Genomic DNA, 19756 nt, shown 5'->3' with positions numbered 1-19756 from the left:
CACAACGGCCTTTGTCGCTGCCACATCATTGATGCCTTCCGGAACAGCTGAAGCTCGGATTTTTCGATACCAAATAATATTAATACAGTTGGATTATCAGTCAACCTCTTAGTGTGCCTTTTTGCTTTTGTATGCTCAAGAGAGATCCAGTGACGACAACAACCCGACTCGACTGGCCTGTCATATGGAAAATATGTGTTTACAACCCAAATACTCCTCTGGTAAAAGTCAAAAACGGAGATTTCCGACTGCATTTGAAAGCATCACTTGCCAAAGCAGGTTTCAGTGAGGGGAAAGCAGATCTTCATTTGCGCTTTGTCTTTATCAACATCCCTATAAGTAGGCTATATGTCGTTAATTAAGACGTTAGGCGGTTAAATTAATAACCTTAGTGTATCATTATACAAACGTAGCTTAACACCTTTTGAAAAATGCTTCAGTCTTTAGCCAGCAATTCTTGTGTGCGTTTGATACAGAGTCACAAATCGACGTGGTATTTTGTATCTCTAGTGGTAGGCTATCTCCTCTACCTCATATTCGGCGCGGTTGTTTTCTCTTCGGTCGAGCTGCCATACGAAGACCTCCTGCGCCAGGAGCTAAGGGCCATTAAAAAGCAGTTCCTCCAAGAAAATGAATGCCTCTCCGAGAGCGCTTGGAGCAGTTTCTTAAGAAAGCACTGGAGGCCAGTATTACGGGGTTTCCATTCTCAATAACGCCTCGGCTAACTGGAACTGGGACTTCACCTCAGCGCTGTTTTTCGCGAGCACTGTGCTGTCCACCACAGGTAGGTGTTGGTCTGCGGGGCTGGCTGGGTGATGCTGCGGCCGAACAGGTGCGCAGCATAGCACAAAAAACCATCTTTCTTACTTACACTAGACCACACAGACCAGTGGGTTAAAGAAAGGCATTTTATGCTAAATTTAATAGTTAATCCCTTTCATGTGCTCCTATATTTTAATAGGTTATTTAGGCGGAAGAAAATCGATGGGTAGATGGATGGATATTTCAATAGACTTCATACAATTTAAATTATTTTTTAACAAATGTGATTTTATATATTAAGATGCAAAAGCAAGGAAATTTATGTCAGGTCGATTATATCTTGTTGTAACAAGGCTTCTTGGCAATAAATCTTATAACGCTGAAAGCCTGTTTGGTGCCACATTTGTAAGGAAATGCATTTGTGGGTTGCACCCATGACAAACTCGCCAAATATTCTCTGCAATGCCAAACAGCTTATTCTGCTATTGACTCTTGTTTGGTGTTTATCGAGTTCAATTGAAGTCTGAAGAAACAAGACATTTTTGGCAATTTAACAATTTATGGATTTAACAAACAGGGTCCTCAGTAACATGTGGCTGTTGTGGCCATACCGGCCACAACAGCCTGGCACCTCCTCCTCATGCTGACCACACACTGGTGTGCCATGGCATCCCATTCTTCAACCAGCATTTGTTGCAAGTCAGCCAGGGTGGTTGTGTTGGCTACTCTGGCACAAACAGCATGCCCAAGCTGATCCCACAGGTGTTCAGTGGGGTTGAGGTCAGGACTGCAGGCAGGCCATCCCATCCTTTCCACTCCCAAATTCTGGAGGTAGTCTCTGATAAACCCCACTCTGTGGGGGTGAGCGTTGTCATCTTGGAGGATAGAGTTGGGTCCCAGACTGTGGAGATATGGGATTGCCTCTGGTTGCAGGATCCCATCTCTGTATCGCTCTGCATTGAGATTGCCTCCAATGAGGCCTGATTGTCAGCACCTGGGGTACCAGAAGCTCAAAGCAAGAGTCAATAGCAGAATAAGCTGTTTGGCATTGGCAGAGAAGATTTGGCAAGTTTTTCATGGACACAACCCACATACTCAATTCTGCTGCTCAACCCACAAATGCATTTTTGCTTACAAATGTGTCTCCATTTAAGAGGAAATAAACAGGCTTTCCAACAGTATAAATGTATTGCCAGGAAGCATTGTTACAGCAAAGAAATAATCAACCAAACACAAAGTTCCTTACGTTTTTTTGTGCCAAGTTTAATTTAGGCAAGTGCCTTAGACACAGTTTTATATAAGTTGTCTTAGGAACAGTTTTGCATGATAAGGTACAACATTTTACCTTTTTGTATTTTGTATTTTTTTTTTCTAAATGTAGCATTTAATCAGTGAGCAGCCTTGCAGATCATTTAGAACACAGGAGGAGCTTTAATCTCACACATGGCAGCAGTAAATCTGTGAGGTTACAACATACAGTTATACAGGTACCCTTGTTGTTGGGAAAAAGGGAAAAAGTAGTAGTATCTTGTTTAAGGCTCACAAAACTGATGACTGTAAACAGACCTGACCAGGTCAGATAAACGTGTCGTTTTTCCTATTCAGTGTCAGACACTCCCTGATATTGTTGGACATTTTCTATTGCCTTTGTTACTGTACAAAACCACATTACCCAATACATAAGCAGTGACAGACATGGTATTATCTTTAATACTCTAATACAGCTTTTAAAAGGGCAGGGCTCAGTGTGCGTTCATCTTATTCTGAAGAGATGTAGTTTCAGTGTAGTTACTAAATAACAAGCAGAAACCGGGGATGAATTATGTGGGATTTTGTCACAAGAGAACAGTTTTATCATTTGCATGTTTATGTGAGGCAGTAGTGCGATGTTTTCAGACTTTTGTTCAGGTCTGCTTGACATGAACATGTCATGTTTTTATACTGAAGAACCTCTTCACATCAACACAAGTTCAGAACTGTGAACAGGAAGCTGTTTAGTACGACTTAAACTAGACCACAGATAAAGATAAACCTTAAATAGAGAGACACATTGTTTACAGAGAAGGAGTAGGAATAATTTTATGCATACTAATATAAAATATGATTAAAATACCATCCCAGTTCCGCAAGTGTTAAAGCCCTGTGTTGAATTAAATAATAACAGCATACAAAGTTTTAAATCTAACACCCCACATTTTATTCACAATCAAACACAGAAAACATATGAATTGTTTAAAACTGAGAAAATGTACTATTTAAAAAAAAAAAAAAATTGTCCATTTTGACTTTGATGACATCACAACAAACAGTCGCCTCAAGGCGCTTTAAAACGTCTGGGAACTGAGGAGTCAAAGTTATGGCCTCATATCACCCCAATAGAGCACTTTGCTCTCAGACTGTTGGCTTACTTGTGGTTCCTAGGACACTTAAGAGTAGAATGGGAGGCAGAGCCTTCAGCTTTCAGGCCCCTCTTCTGTGGAACCAGTTTGGATTCAGGAGACAGACACCCTCTCTGTTTATAAGATAAAGCTTCAAACTTTTCTTTATGATGAAGCTTATAATTAGGGCTGGATCAGGTGACCCTGAAACCTCTCGTAGTTACAGTGCAGTAGGCTTAGGCTGCTGGGGGCATCTCAGAGTGTTTCTTCTTCATTCACCTCATTCACCTTCATTTGGTGCTATATAAATGAAATTGGTTTGAATTGAACTAAATTGAATTACTTCAAAGCCATGCTATTGTAATAGCTGCAGTATATGGGTTAGTATTGTCTTGGTGAAACATGCAGGATCTTCCCTAAAAAAAGACATCTGGCTGGGAACCTATGTTGCTGTAAAACCTGTATATCCCTTTTAGCACTTATGTTGTCTTTCTAGATGTGCAAGCTGTCAATTCCACAGGATCAATGCACCCCTATACCATCAGAGGTGCAGGATTTTGAGCTGAGTGCTGATAGCCAGCTGGGTGGTCCTTCTCCTCTTTAGTCTGTTTTCCAAAAGAACTTCAAGTTTGAGTTTGTTTGACAACAGAACAGTTTTGCACTTTGCCTCAGTCCATTTTAAATGAGCTTTGGCCCAGAGGAGACAACTGCATTTCTGTATCATGTTACCATATGGCTTCTTCTTTGCATGATGGAGCTTTAACCTGCGTTTGTGGATGTCACAATTCATAAACAATGATTTCTGGATGTGTTCCTGAGCCCATGCAGTAATTTCGACAATATTGTGTCTGTTTTTAATGCAGTGCCGCCTGAGGGCTCGAAGATCACATTGATTGATTTTGTCCCTCGCACACAGAGATTTCTCCAGATTCTTGGAATCTTTTAATGATATTTTGTACTGCAGATTATGAGATATTCAAACTCTTTGCAATCCATGTTGAGGAACATTATTTTGAAATTGTTCCACAATTTGTAGATGCAGCGTTTTTTGTTTTTTTTTACAGATTGGTGAATCTCTGCCCATCTTGCAAAATCTCTCCAGTTATCTTAAATTAAGATTAAAATCCAAGGCAAAATGCATTAAAGAATAAGGAAAATTTGTTGTGTGCCACTATATAATTAAAGAAGAAGTCATATTGCCATATCTTCCAACATTTTTGCTTAATCAGTAACTATGATACAGGATGTTCCTTTTAGTGAAGCTGAGCTCTTCCCATAAAATACACAGGTAGAATCTTACTGTGTAATTACAGATCCCCCTTTCAAGGTAAATATTTGCTTAAATTCTACCCTGTGATCACACCTGGCATGGCAGGTGAAAGAACAACAGACTATGATTTTATGGCAGTGATTAGAAAAGTGTCCTAGAAAAGTATTACACTCTCACATTAATCTGCAGTTTTTGGTGACTGTAATGTTTTTCTGCTACAGGATATGGGCACACAGCCCCACTCTCAGATGGTGGGAAGGCCTTCTGCATAATTTACTCAGTGATTGGCATTCCCTTCACCCTTCTCTTCCTCACTGCTGTGGTGCAAAGGATCATGGTATTTAGCACACGGAGACCGATTGTGTACATCCACACACGCTGGGGCCTGTCCAAGCCACTGGTGGCCATCGTTCATGCCACTGTGCTCGCCACGTTGGCCGTCTCTTGCTTCTTCCTCATCCCTGCCGCCATCTTCTCGGCCCTGGAAGAAAACTGGAACTTCCTTGAGTCCTTCTACTTCTGCTTCATTTCGCTCAGCACCATCGGCCTTGGAGACTACGTGCCTGGAGAGGCTGTGAATCAGAAGTTCAGGGAGCTCTACAAAGTGGGAATCACTGGTGAGTGTTGATGAGTACTGACACGATGGCAGTATTGTTAGCTGACTGTCCATTTTCATCCTGGATACTGGATGATATTATATGAGTAAATGCAAAATATGTATATAGTAGCTCTATTACTTTGGTCCAGTCACTGTTACAAAAAGACATTTTGGTGTTATATTGTTTTTAGTGCCTGTGCTTCTCAAAACTGCAACACATCTTTCATTAACTCTGATGTATTCCCTGTTTTGTTTGCACTGGAAGAACATTCGCTTCATACCTAACCTATAAAGTGAACAAAGGGTCTCTACAAATCCTATACAGTGTAACACTATGTAATATATTACAGCAGCAGTCTTTATCTGTTCAAATTCAGCCTCACAACTTTCATTTGGAAATAACTGTTTATTTTGTTTGTTTGTTTGTTTGTTTTGCAGCTGTAAAATACAGTTAGAATTTGAGCTCATTGGCTCCAGCAAATATGTCACATAAAATTTGGGGTGGTGTAAGGGATAAAACAGCAGATCATACAGGGCAGCATCAGGACTAACATGTCAGAGGGAGGGATGGAAACTTTTGCTGCTTATATAGGCCAGTAAATTAGGAGGGTGTGTTTGGTATGATGTTAGTGAGGTTATGTTGTTATGTGTGTGTTAGCCAGTTGCCTGCCTGAACTGGCTCACAGGCTTTGCTTCATTTAAATATTGAAAATGTGTCAGAACTAATGCTGTAATTTTTCTGAGAAAATCACTTCTAGTGGGTTTTATTATGACTAACTTTGATATGACTGGCCGTACAAAAAATTAGCTGGGTCTTTTTCTTTTATCCCATTAGACAGTATTGTGCAGTATTGTGAATGCATTCATTAAAATTACAGACACACAATTAGCATTCATACTGCAACTGTACGTTTTTCCTAAGAGCAGTTTTATGCTCTTCTGATGATCTGTTTTCATCATAGATGAACTTGGGCCATAGTCAGGTAGTGTGTAGGATATAGCTGCACTGCTCTAGCAGATACAGTTAGATTCATTAGTGTGCCACTATGGAAAGTTTTAAAGTCTGCACACTAAATTTTCTAAAGCCTTCAGTTGCAATAGCCAGTTGTAAGCAGTTGTATTTTCTTAGATGTTTAAAGCCATATTAATCATTATGATAAAGAAGAATAGAGCAGTTTTAAAATCTGGACCATGACCTACTGGACACAGCAAGAAGGTCTTGCGTGCATTTTCAGGCTGACTTGTGCAGCATGTTGTTAGCAGCACTCCTTATGCTGAAATAGCATAAGCATTTTTTTCCTTTCCCAGAAAGGAAAAATGTAGAACTCAGTTTAAACCTATTAAGTCTTGGCAGCGTGTGGGTACACATAAATGGCAAACGCTGCTCCGCTGAGCTGTCTCCAGCATTTGTGATGTGGGTGTGTGGTCAGAGACGTCAATTTGTAGGCACAATGTGCCAGTCTGTAGGAGGAGACGAGGCAGGAACAGAATGTGTTTGAATGAATGGCTCCAGACACATTTGTGCAACTTCCTCTGTGAAGAATAAAATGTTTCGGAAGTAATATGACCATAACTGTATTACCGTTTGGGATACTAAGTAAAACATCTAAAAGAAAATCATGCCTCAGTACGTACTTAACAAACAAGCCTCATTTGCTGACGTTTCTTCAGTCTTGCTTTTGGGGATAAGCAATCACTGCTTTTGTGAGTTGCACTCAGGATTTTGTACTATTCTGTGTATTCTGTTAATGTGCGTTTTGCCCTTAATTGAGGCTTAACAAAAGACTGTTACTTAAATTCAAACATACATTGAAACACGCCATTTCAACAAATGCCAGACTCTGTTCTGATATGTTTGTTATGTTCTCCATTTTCTGAAAAGGTTTCTGTGTGTCTCTCTCTCAGTATTCTAAAGCACACTCCCTGTTCTTGTTAACATGTGTAGTTTACCACTGCCCTCTTGTGTCAGTCTGTATAACAACAGGGTTTGTGAGAACACAAAGCAGAGAGTGGCTTACACAAATCATTAGTCTTTCAGCAAAATCTCATCAGAGACTGCCATGCTGAAAAAATGCCACGTTTTCAAAGAAAAGTCTCAAATTCTGCAGGTCAAAGATCAAGTGAGGTTCTAAACTTATATTTAAATCCAGGAAAATGCAAAAGTTTCACATCAGGATTAAAGAAAATGCTTTTAATATGGTGGTAATTATAGTAAGCACCGCAGCTCATTACTCATAATTCTTCTAATCCTCGTCTGTGTTTTTTTTGTCTCATCAGTCTACCTGATCTTGGGTCTCATAGTCATGCTAGTGGTGCTGGAGACCTTCTGTGAGCTGCAGCAACTGAAACAGCTCAGGAAAATGTTCTACCTGAAGAAGGAGAAGCCACAGGACCGCCTCGCCATTTTGGAACACGATCACCTCTCCTTCACTACGGTGTCCAACAGTGGCACAGCCCAGAGTGAGGACAAAACCCAGACGTTTGTTAGTGTCCCGACTCTGGCCTCTCCCAATGATGATCCTATGATTCAGTAAAGATCAGTGGTGTAAACACTTAGTAAGGGATGCAAATGTAGAAGTGGGGTGGTAATGCACCCAAGACTACTGGCAGAGAGAAGGAGTAGATCTTAGCTGCAGGCATTCTTTAACACTCAACCCTGCAAATTATAGTAGTAAAAAATACGAGACTTCTCAGATCAAACAAACGTTTTCCTTTAGTGAACCACAATACTGACAATAGTGTTACGCAGCAGAGATTAAATTTATGTATATTAATAAGGGAGAAAATGAATATTGTAACAGTGACTATAAATACAAAGACAGCGATAAAAGAAAAACATTCTGCTGTATTACCATCTTGCAGATGTTAAACACCATTGGGAGCTGCATTATTTATTGCATATTTAGGAATATTTCAAAATTAGGGGCTCTTGAATCTAGCTAAATGCAGGACAAATCTCTGTTGTCTGTCTCAAAATAGTACATAAACATGTATGCGTCTTGTAAATAGAGATGCTTGACAGGTATGTGGAATGTACATAATCAGTCATTGTTTAAAATGTACATTACAGTGGCGCCTCCAGTTATTCCACGTCATGAAGATGATTCAACGTGATGTTAAAACATCTAAAAGCAACTAATCGTTTTAGCTATTTTAAGTTATTTTGTTTACTTGAAATGTGTCGTCACATCTTTATGTAAAAGTTGTTTTTTTTTAGGTCTGCTTGGTGCAGACTAATGAGATTGTTGCTGGGTAATCTCTGCAGCACTTTATTGCTCTCTTTGCTGTTGAATTAGCTTCTGCTGAGTTTCAGGTTCCTGTTGTTTTTTTTTGTTTGTTTGTTTGTTTTTTAACATATGGGTTTCACAATTGATTGATATGCTGAAAACATGATTTTTGTGAGCAAGTTAAACAGGCTTTTTGCTAAGTAGAAACACTTTGCAAACATGCGGTTTTTAGTCTGCTTGGTTCATCTTCATAGAGGTGTTCAATATTTCGGTTGCCCCTCCTCGCTGTGACTTTTCATCACGAGGGGAAAATATTGGTGTAATTTCTCATGTAGCAGCTCTGTTTCAGAATTATTATTGTGCCAAGCACTATAATTTATTGATTCATCTGAATGGCTTAATGTGTGCTGAAGCGTCTGAAAATGTTAGCCCAGCTCAAACAGGGAACTACAGAGAGCTGGCCCGTGGCATTTTACCTTCAACAAAGAGAGCTCAGTTTGCACGTGGACCAGAGTCGGGCAGCGATACAAGAACTCCTAAAGAAAACATTAGGTATTTTTAATGGAAGGAACTTTTTTTTTCATGGATAGTCTTTAAAACCTGAGAATTGCTCTAAGTTAAATTAATCGTGTTGAGCAGAAACTATTTTATTGTAGGTGCAAAATTTGAATGTGGCAGTGCTTATTTTTGAATATTACATTGGAAAGGTTTACAACATTTTGCTGTTAATTAAAGCAATTCTGTTCTATAAATGGTGGAATAGGAAATTAGGAAATTCTGAACTCCACAGTAGGAGTGCAGCTAAATCCCAGCTCTTATCCACCACCTCAGTTGGACAAGAGGATGTCAGATGTACTAATTTCATGTCATTATCCGTCCTTTTATCTGTTTGGTGCAAACAGGCGACCACTCAAACAGCGATGCATACTGCTGTAATGAAAACTTCTCATCATGTAAACCTTTAATAGAAGCGTCTGCAGTTTCTCTGAACTGTAACAATTGCAGTCTGTTTAAGGGAGCGGAAGTTCTGACCTCATCTTTCTCATTGGGTTTTGAATGTAACTTTTTTTTAATGCTTTTTGCTACGTGACATTTAAGGTCTGTTGAGAGTGCAGAGACACTGGCTGCTCTGCTGGCTCTAATTTCAGTTTCATTTGTTTGGAACAGTGCATACAGGTGTCATGACTTGAAAGATTACCACTTGAGTTGGGCACTGATCTGTAATATTGTGTTCTATAGTTCAGTGGTTCTCTCGCTTTCTATTTTTTTTTTTTACCAGTCCGGTCCTTCGCGAAACTGTGAAACACTGATACTGTTCAGATTGTCTCTCAAGAAGAAGAACTTAAACTTGGGAGTTTCTCTTTTACTGTCAGATGTTTAATTGCAGGCAGATTATGCAGATTGATGTCAAGGCTTTGATACTACATGTATGTGCATGCAGTCTGTCAACATGCACACACAGTTTGTCTTAAAGGCAGAAGCTGTCAGGTGAGGTAGTTCTAGCTTTGATCAGGGAATAAACATTGTGTGAAGGATTAAAAATGGAAGCACACTGACATTATTTATTCATGCTCAGAAATGGCATGTTTGGAGTATTTGGATTCATGAGTTTTTGTACATATCTCTTCTGCAGTGGATACTATATATTCACATTTGTTGTTAAGTATTTTAGTGTTGCAGTACTATGGTTGTACATGATTGCCGCTGAGTACATGAAGTTTTACATGAAGTTTATTTCAGCATAAGAAACAGATAAACTGTAAAGTGTCAGCATGTCTTAAATAAAGTGTTTGTTTGTTATTAAGTAATTAAACTTCTTCTTTTGTTTTGTGTCTTTGACATTTATCCAAAGCTATTATTGTCAGGAATTGTGAAGGACAGACCAGGTCCAAAGTCCACAACGTAAATAAAATACAATACTGGCTGGGTGACAAGCAGGGAAATTGAACAGAATCTAAAATACAAAACAGCCCCCCCCCCCCCCCCCCCCCCCCCCCCCCCCCCCCCCATGTCTGTGTGGGTCCATTCTTTTTCTGGGGCCTCTGGTTTCCTTAGCTGTCTCTGCGTTGGCCCTGCATCAGACTGGTGAGGGTTACCCAGCCTCATGCCCCACACATATGGCAGCTGGGCTAGGTGACCCAGAGTTAGATAAGAGGATGGCTGGGAGAACATGAGGTAGGATAACAGAAATGACAAGGACTAAATGGAACGCAACACTACTTATACAAAAGAGGGCAATTACAGGGGAGTATAAACACCTGGTTAATGAGACACATAGATAGTAAAGGCGAGACAGGAGTGAAGGTAAAACTAAACACAAGACACTAGAAACATAACTACCAATAACAGTTGAAGTGAGAAGAGAAGTGATAACTAAATGGGGAAACACAGACACATGAATGGAAGAAGAAACACGGTGGGAAAAACTAAACGAATACAAACAGGAACTAAGAACTCAAGACTAAATACCCCGAGGAAATACTTGATGAAGAAAATAGAAAATATTTAAATAAACAAAACTTGAAAGTCCATAAACACAAAAACACTGCATCAAAAGATCCACGAACACGTCAAGTACTGCATGCAACATGATAAAAAGCCTCAACACAGGCTAACAGTGTTAGCTCATGGCAAATGTGATCCAGTAGCTGTGTTCTCTTGTAGCAGCACATGATAATGTGATATGACAGTGTACACAATCTAGTAGGAGGAATTGGAAAGTACAACTAGAACAAATAACCACAGGGTCTTGTGCCACCTGGAGCTCTAAAAAAAAAATCAGGGTTTTTTCTTTTTTCGTTATATTGGTACTTGAATGCACCATTTTGACCTTTATTTCTTTGAATTTAAAATGGATGTGGATGCTCATCACACCTTTGTGTCAACCAGTAATTCAAGTTGGAGGTGAGCAAAAGGCTCAGACATCAGCAACAAGTGTTTAATCTGGAGATATTCTGGAACCATCTCAGCACAGAAACAATGGTCAGGCTCATGGGACACTTCATGAGAGAGAGGACATTGCTAGCTGTTGAAAGACACTAATTTACTATGAGGCTTTGGTATGACTGGACAGTATCTGATACAAAGAAATACATACAGCAAACATAACGCTAAACTTGAAATATTTATTTTGTATCCTGCTTTGGCTGTGACACCTTCCAGCCTCATCATCCATCTTAGACCTAAAGTTTACATTGTTTTTTTAGAGCTCCAGGTGGCACATATCTCTCTAAGGATAGTCAATTTAATTGTGCGATGTTTTTGTTTTATTAAGCAGCTGTAAGCAGCTTCGTGTCAAAGAGAAGTGTAACCAACTTTGACATGTGGGAGCCACAGAGCTGACATCCATGTTATTAACTCCCTGAATATAGATGGGAGGAAAGCAACTCGAATGCTTGCTCCCAGCAAGTATTTATTGGAAGCAAATTGTGAGAGTGCAATTATCTATCTATCTATCTATCTATCTATCTATCTATCTATCTATCTATCTATCTATCTATCTATCTATCTATCTATCTATCTATCTATCTATCTATCTATCTATCTATCTATCTATCTATCTATCTATCTATCTATCTATCTATCTATCATCTATCTATCTATCTATCTATCTATCTATGTATCTATCTATCTATCTATCTATCTATCTATCTATCTATCTATCTATCTATCTTATTCTATTCTATTCTATTTTGTAATCCACATAACCCTCCATATCCCCTGTCAAATAATGTCTGTCAATTATGGATGACATTTAACTGCCAACACAGAGAAAACAGTGCTGAATAAAAAGTAGAGAGATCACCCCCTTATTGAAAATGAAACATTCAGCATGCACAAGCAAGGTCTGTGCTTACAGCAAAATGAGATTGGATTTGCTCCAGACTCAGACAAAATACCTTCCATTCTTGGGATGCAGCCAGCTAAAGTACACCTCTACTTTTGCCTATCATCCATTGTCACAGTTTTTTTTTTCTATTAATTTGCACCCACACTGGCTGCGTCTTTTAACATTATGTAAAATTGTCAGAAGATGCAGCCGGACTGTCAGTCAAGAAGGTAACGGGGCAGAACACAAGCATCCCCTGAAGGCTCATCTCTACACACTTGAATAAAATTAATCAGCAGTTTCTTATCATTAATTTTGCCATTTGACCTTCTGTTTTTAACATGATTCATGAGCGTATTGGAAGCTACCTAAGGGATTAAGATCAAAACAACCAGATTTATTTTGAAATCTGATACTGACAGTGTTATCCTCATCTGGCTTTAGTTGAGGATAATGCAAGACTGATAATGCGACAGCTTAAATTACACAGTATTTCTCACAAAACCCAAGAGAATACTCATTCTAGTAGCACCCAGTGATACATTGCGCAATGCTTGACATTTCATCTTGGGTTGGGTTTTAGAATAACTTTGGTCCTCATATGCTTGTAGTGCAGGCACTCAGGGGTCATGCAGGACAGGAGGTGGGTTGGGCTAGATTGAGGCGACGACTGGCATCTACCCTATAGCACCGCTTTCTGATGGTGGAGCAACTCTATTTATATCCTGAAACAAACACACGTACACACACACACACACACACACACACACACACACACACACACACACACACACACACACACACACACACACACATAGGGACAATGTGAACGCAGGAGGCCTCAAGCACATATATTCCCCCCTGCCTACTCCACAACTGCTCTCATTTGCTACTGCAAACACAACATGTTCATTTTACTGACAAAAAAGTGGATGTTGGTTATACTTAAAAGCTATTAGAGATTTATTTAATTGATGAAATAAATGATATCTCTCAGGTTGTAGTTGTGCGTGACTGTTTATTTTTTAAACCGCATATATTGCAACACTTAACAGGACGTACCCACTCTCTCTCAGTTAACTATGTGTTGAATGAATAAGAGGTGAGACAAACTGACAGTACCAGAAGGGAGGAAAGAAGAGAGGGAGGATGCTAATTGGATGATGCAGCCACAGGCATTTGTTCTCTTGCAGCTATTCTGCAGTGAAAACTATCTCTGCAGTGTGTGATGTTTTGAGAACATCAAGACTGAGCTCATATCTAGTTTCATGCAAGGCAGATGCACATTTATTATATAAGAAACATGAGTAGATGGAAAAGGGAAATAGGAAAAAAAGATTATAATCTGCTCTAGTTTTCATAGCGGTTTAAAAAAAAAACATGTTGAAGCATTGTCAGTTGGGATGAAAAGTATATGAATACATAGGGAATATAAAGAAATTACTGGGAAAGCAGCAGCAGAGGGCACATCTGTGTTTTCTGCTTTGTAATCCTGCTAAAGCTTATCTGAGAGGAGATGTATAATGTATTTGATATACTGAAGATGCTGTGGACACTAATTAGATGACAAAAGTCACAAAACTATGCATTTAATAACACAACTGCCACCAAAGCATAAGAACATGAAGGAACAAAGCCGACTAATTGCCTTGCAAATTTCTGACATGATCAGCGTGCCTTTAACCTCAAAATGGCCTGATTGACAGATAGTCTTCATGCCCCACAACCCACCGAAAAATAATTGGCTATAAATATTAAAAAGAACCAGTCACTTGTTTCAAGTGGCCCATGTCGTACACCCCTCTGGACCTGCAGCATGCTGCTGAGGGTTCCTTGTGCAACATGGGCTGACCAGTTGTGACCAGCTGTTAGTTATAATAACAACATGGCTGTGATGGAACATAATAATGTGTTTTGACTGGGGGAGACTACAGTTATGTCATTAATTGAATGGCTGCTGTCTGTGTCTACACAGGCATTCATTTAATTGTTGTATATACAAGAGAGAGAGGACTCTCTGTGGCCACTTCCAGAACTTTAATCATTTATTTGTCAGCAGAACTAAAAAGAGAATATCTAATAATGGAAATCAGGGCAGTTAACGGCCAGATAAAGAAAGACGGATGGTGCCAATCTTTTCAACCCACTGGAGCCGTGTTGCCGCTGCAGCAAAATGGTCCATGATGTTGACACATGGTAGCAACAGCAGGACTTCTCATCCTTAAGGAATCTGCTTCTTCTCTCCAGCTGTGTGTCAGCCTTTCTGGTAATGGCAGATGAATAACAAATGCACCCTAAAGAAATAACACAGAACTACAGGGAGCCTGAATGTCAATGAAAAATTGATAAATTGTTTTTTTCAATTTTGTTCATTCCAGTTACAGAACTTCAACCTGCAAGATGTCATATTTTGGTAGCGGAACAGACAGAATACAGAACTGTGCTAATGGAGGAAGGTCTGCTGCTTCTAATACATCTTCTGCACATCTTTTAGGGAGAGGATGACTTAGCAGGATTAATGATGAAATAGAAATTATTACAGGAAAAAACGAACTTCGAGAAGAATGGGAGGGGATCGGGCCAAGAAAGGAGCAGTTTCAACTGGATGAAGAGATTGCAGCACACATTAAGATCTCAGAGTATGATTAATGGCAAAGCATTCAGTGAAACAAAAGGAAATGAAACGTGACCACTCGGAACAAGAAAAAAGAACAAGGCCTGAGGAGAAAGTCGCACCTCAGTTCATGCCTTCCCTGAACCTATGTCACTTAAATGTCATGTAAGCAACAGTCAGTGCATCACAAAGCTCAGAAGAGCACACAAATGATGCCTTTCATCTGTGACAAAAAGAGAGACGGCAATCTTTGATGGTGATCCATTAAAATGTCCTGCATTTTTGAATGCTTTTGAAAATAGTGTCAGTGGGTACATCCTACAGCAGTACATTTAAAGGAACTTGTGAGATGCTGCCAGCACATCAATCCAGAGAGGGGATATGTTAAAGATAAAGCATACTATAGGACCACCGTGGAAATGAGTAGGAGGTTATATGTGCATTGAAAAGGGAGGTTTCATGGCCTGTAATCAAAATGGAAGCTCTTCAGAATCACAGCTGTTTCCTCAGAGGCTGCTCTAATGCTGTGGAAGAGGTGCAAGATCTGCAGAAGTTAAATATGTCTGCAGATATGGTGAGCATCATTAGCAAGTGGCCCCTGCAAACTCAAGGAGAAGTGGAGAAGTGCAGAAGAGATGCCTCCAGAAAGCTGTATTGAATTACATCACGCAATTCATTTAGAGAAAAGGTTAAAAGCGCAACATACCCGGTGTTTGGTAATATGAAGGGTCTTTCTTCACTGGCAACAAACAAAAGTGGAATAAAAATAAATAGCTTTACCATCGCTGTAGCCTATTGTGGAAAACAAAACTCAGCATGGAATCAAAGGAAAGACAGATATTCAAGCTGAATGGAAGATGTGACTCTGCTGTGGAAGGAACTACATTTGAGTCACGGACATAGAGGCACGCAAAAAGAACAAACGTTTCATGGTGTAAAATACTTTCTGTTTTGATTATTTGTGCATTGAACGCATCAGCAAAGATTGCAAACAGATCTGTTCTGCACAATGTGGTCTAAAGCATCCAACCATAAAAAAGAAAAGAGACTTTTATAAACAATGAGGGAACCAGATGTGCCAGTGGACGAGACTCTGATCCAAAGCAAGTCAAAGAAGAGCAGCTGATTTGTTACCAGCTATGCTTTCTTGGAGGAAGGGAGTACAGTGGTATCACCTAAAGCGGGCTTCATCCATTAGCTGAGTCCTATTTTTCTAATAGAAAATAGATAAGGAGAAAATTGTAAGGATTGAATGTGGCTAGCTTAGATTGTTATAACTTGTGGGAGCTGCCAAAGGCTTAAACAGAGGAGTGCTGGGGGGGACCATTCTATGACACAGCTCTTCAAGGACGGCCTCATTTGAAACCAACAGATTCAAGCATGGAGTTGTTAATAGGGATACATTTTCCTCACTTCAGCCTCTCAGCAACTCTTAGTTAGTTTCCTTGAGTCTCCACTGTACTGCCTTCATAAAAGTTATGAGTCCTTCTGTAACAGATGATGCCTTGTTTAGCAGCAGATAAATGGATATGTCTGTTTGGATTAGAAAAACAATAATCCTCCTCATGTTCATGTATGCAAATCCAAAGTCCCTTATCAAACACAGAGTGAAGAGAAATATAAAATGTCTGTTAACTCTCTTAAATGCACAGTGATGAGTGTGACCTTTTTACTGGTTCAGAGTTTCTCTTCACTCTCACCATCGGCCAATCAGCAGCGGCCTGTCGCACTGTTTCCATGCTGAACGCTGCATTAAATATTGATAGTGAGCAGAGACAGGGTTTGCATCATTCTTTTTTTAAAAATGGTATGAAACTGGACACAGAAAGAGGAATAATAAAAAAAAAAGAGTGAAAAAGTAGATCAAGGATCATAACGTGCAGAGCAGAAAATAGCTGAAGGATGGGAAAATCTGTTACTACGTTTGCTCTCACTACATCAGTGCTGCTAGTTCTGAGAAATCATACTTACAGGAGTATCCTGTGTTCAGAGAGAGAACAGTCATTTTGGATTCAGTTTCCTTTATTTTGCAGTCATTCACGTGATGCGCTGAGAAATGTGTCCTAAGAAACACAAAGAGAATTATTAGTTGAATCCCATTTCTTTACTTTACTGGTATGGCTCACTTTTTTGCTGCCACATCTTAGTAGGACACTTGAAGAGTGTGGAGCCATGATTAATGCACTTGTAACACCTGTACTTTTCACAATCAAAGCTATTCTCCTGTTACATTCATAATGCCCATTAAAGAATCATTTCACAAACCACTGTGCAGTTTCTCAGAGGATTTCTGACCCTTTCATCAGAACCACAAGCCGCAAAAAGTTGTTACCTTTCAAAAAGAAAAGAAAAAAAATGTATAAAATGTACTCAGGGAGCACAATGGTGCCTCACAGCAAGAAGGTCCTGGTTTGAATCCATCGGAAAAAGCTGGGACCTTTCTGTGTGGAATTTACTTTTCTTGAATTTACTTGCATGGGTTCTCTCCGGGCACTCTGGCCACAGTCCAAAGACAAACATGGGGTTAGGTTACCTGGTGATTCTAAATTGCGTGTGTGAGATGTGCACAAATAGATATGTATGAGTGTTATTTGTCACTCTGTGTTAGCCTGTCCAGGCAACCTGTCCAGCGTATACCCCGCTTTTCACCCTGTGACAGGTGGAGAAAATGGATGGATGGGTGGATAAAATGTACTGAAACATTTATGTCTTCAGTAAGCAAAAAAAAAAAAAAAAAAAAAAGAAGAAGAAAAAGCTTCCTTTAGAGTAAATAAAACCCACAAAAATAATGAACTTTCTGTCAAAATTAGAAATGCAGTACAAGCTGACATGTAAAAATCTTTCTCCTGGCAGGTGTGAGGGAGCAGGAACAATGACATAATACTACACCTTTATAAGATCAAACTGCAAATACTTTTTTCATGACTGACTATTCAAGTTTCATGTAAGAAAACAGATGTCACATATTATTAATGACTGCATTCTATTAAAGTGGGGCAGCTCCGTGCAGGGCCCTGGTACTATGAAGGCAGGCTTTGACATTTAGTGGAGGGGAGAAACTGTTAGTAACACCTCTGCTTTCCTTGAAATGGCGGGACAAAATGTCAGCCGTGTAAAGGTTGATTGGAACTGCTTTTAGGAAAATAAATAGATTGTTATAGAATTTATTTTAGCTAGTGTCGCCTGTCATCATGTGTGAAGGAAAAAAACTGTGCAAATTGAGCTTTGGCTCTCATTTCAAGTCAGATCCATATTTAGAAAGGAGTGCAGTGCCCTGCAGACTGGGGCATCAGTTAGATGGGATCAGGCGTCTGCTGAAATGGAGGATGGTTTACTGGATAGCAAAGAATGACTGTTTTGATATGTATGAGCTGTGCCTCACAGAAATGGTGTCCATGTGATTTAGTTTTGGCAAAGAAGAAAGTCAAAGTGAGAATCGATTTAGCTTAGGCTGAGCTGTGAAGTTGAGAGGTGCATTATGCAAGATGAACTTGAGCCTGTCCTCCCTATGGCTGTCAATGAGAGGTGTTGACCTCCTTATCGATGACTAGACTCTACTTTGCTTTTGTTTTTTTTTTCTGCTCAAGTAAGCACAGGTGCCCCTGCCAACCACCTACCCCAACTCCCGTGGACATGTGAGGTGTGGCTGCATTGATCCATGCAAAACCTGTCTTCAAAAAGCAGTCAGCGCTCTGCAGTTGGGAGCTCACAGAATGAAGACGCAATGCAGCGAGTGGAGGACAGACCTGGGAGGTATGGACAGCACAACACCCTTCAAGCAAGGTAGAGTTCCACTCATCCTGACTGCTGGACCTGCATGTACTGTAGTTATTTCAGTTAGGAAACAAAGAAAATAATCATTTAAACTTTGTCAAATATTTAAAGAATGAACAAAAAACAAACAGTGAGTACGTTTCTCATTTAATAAATCCACATTCATCTGACACCTTGATAGTCAGGGCTGTTCTAGTAAGTGTAGCTTACAGTTGGTTGATTTGAATTTCCTAGTAGGTACAATCACCACCAGTAAGCAATTACCCCATTGAGTATAGCTCTGATTGGATGTAATCAACCACATCAACCTGTGCTTGATTCTATGGTCTTGAACATAAACCAAATTTCTACTTTTGTACCACTGTTCACTTGGAAAATTGAAGTAGAGGCCCTGCTATTGCCTTAAAAGAGTAGTGGAGATCTTAGGTAAAGTACCCATGAATAATAGAACAAAGAGAACCCCAGAGGCTTGTCAAATCCACAGTAATAGTTGCTGGACAAGGTAGTCTGGTAAAGACGCTGGCAGCGTGCTAGGAAACAGCCTGGATGTGTGCAGCTTATATTTCTTTGACAGCCCAAATATTCAAGATGGAAAATTCAGTCTATCCGCTCTGGCCAGAAAACCAAGGCAAGAAACAAAAGCAATATTGCAGGACTGCAACTGAAGCACTGTCAGATTTCTTTGCATTTTTTTAAATAGAAAAATGACATTTATTTCACAAAACATAAGCAGGGGGTTTACTATTACTTTTACTGTTATCAAGACAATTGGGCTACTTTATTATTTTATTACTTCCACCTTACATCCCAATTGCCTGCTTGCTTCACTGTCTTAAAAAAAAAAATCTCCAGAACAGTTAACAGTGCTCTGAGACAGACTGGCACAATCGGATAACGAATAAAACGTATAGTTCACACTTAAAGCAAGTCTTTTTCTTTCTTTCATTTTGAGCTTGGGGAGACTATGTCTGTTTGAACCTGACATCTTTAGGGAACATGCGGGGGGGGAAATCAGCTCTGTAAGCTGCAAATCATGCTGCGATGTACAGTTGTCATACTTCACAAATGTACACTCCGCATAATCCACATAAGGATTATTCCCCCGAATCCGGCAGATGACGCTCTTGCTGTGGTTCCAGGACGCAGCAGCATCCAGAGCGGAGCGCAGCCTTTTAATGTTAAAACAGTCTGTGCTGTAGTAGCCAGGCAGGCATATGTTTGTGGGGGTGAGAAGAAGCAGAGCGATGGTGCTTGTTTCCGTCAGCCTTGATGAGGATTTAGATTCACAGTAGCTGTCTTGCTGC

General features: G+C 39.8%; 1 protein-coding gene across 1 annotated transcript; it reads left to right on the top strand.

The window, feature by feature from the left end:
- The first annotated feature begins 279 nt into the window (after positions 1-279).
- Positions 280-10039, top strand: kcnk1b (potassium channel, subfamily K, member 1b). The gene is given in 5 exon segments (XM_030748545.1): positions 280-645; positions 648-686; positions 689-784; positions 4632-5027; positions 7286-10039. Coding segments are annotated over 5 exon segments (1002 nt in total). The 5' UTR covers positions 280-431; the 3' UTR covers positions 7543-10039.
- Positions 10040-19756: the final 9717 nt, after the last annotated feature.

Source organism: Archocentrus centrarchus, chromosome 15, assembly GCF_007364275.1.
Source record: "Archocentrus centrarchus isolate MPI-CPG fArcCen1 chromosome 15, fArcCen1, whole genome shotgun sequence".
NCBI classification, from domain to species: domain Eukaryota; kingdom Metazoa; phylum Chordata; class Actinopteri; order Cichliformes; family Cichlidae; genus Archocentrus; species Archocentrus centrarchus.
This window is presented reverse-complemented; position numbering and strand designations above follow the sequence as displayed.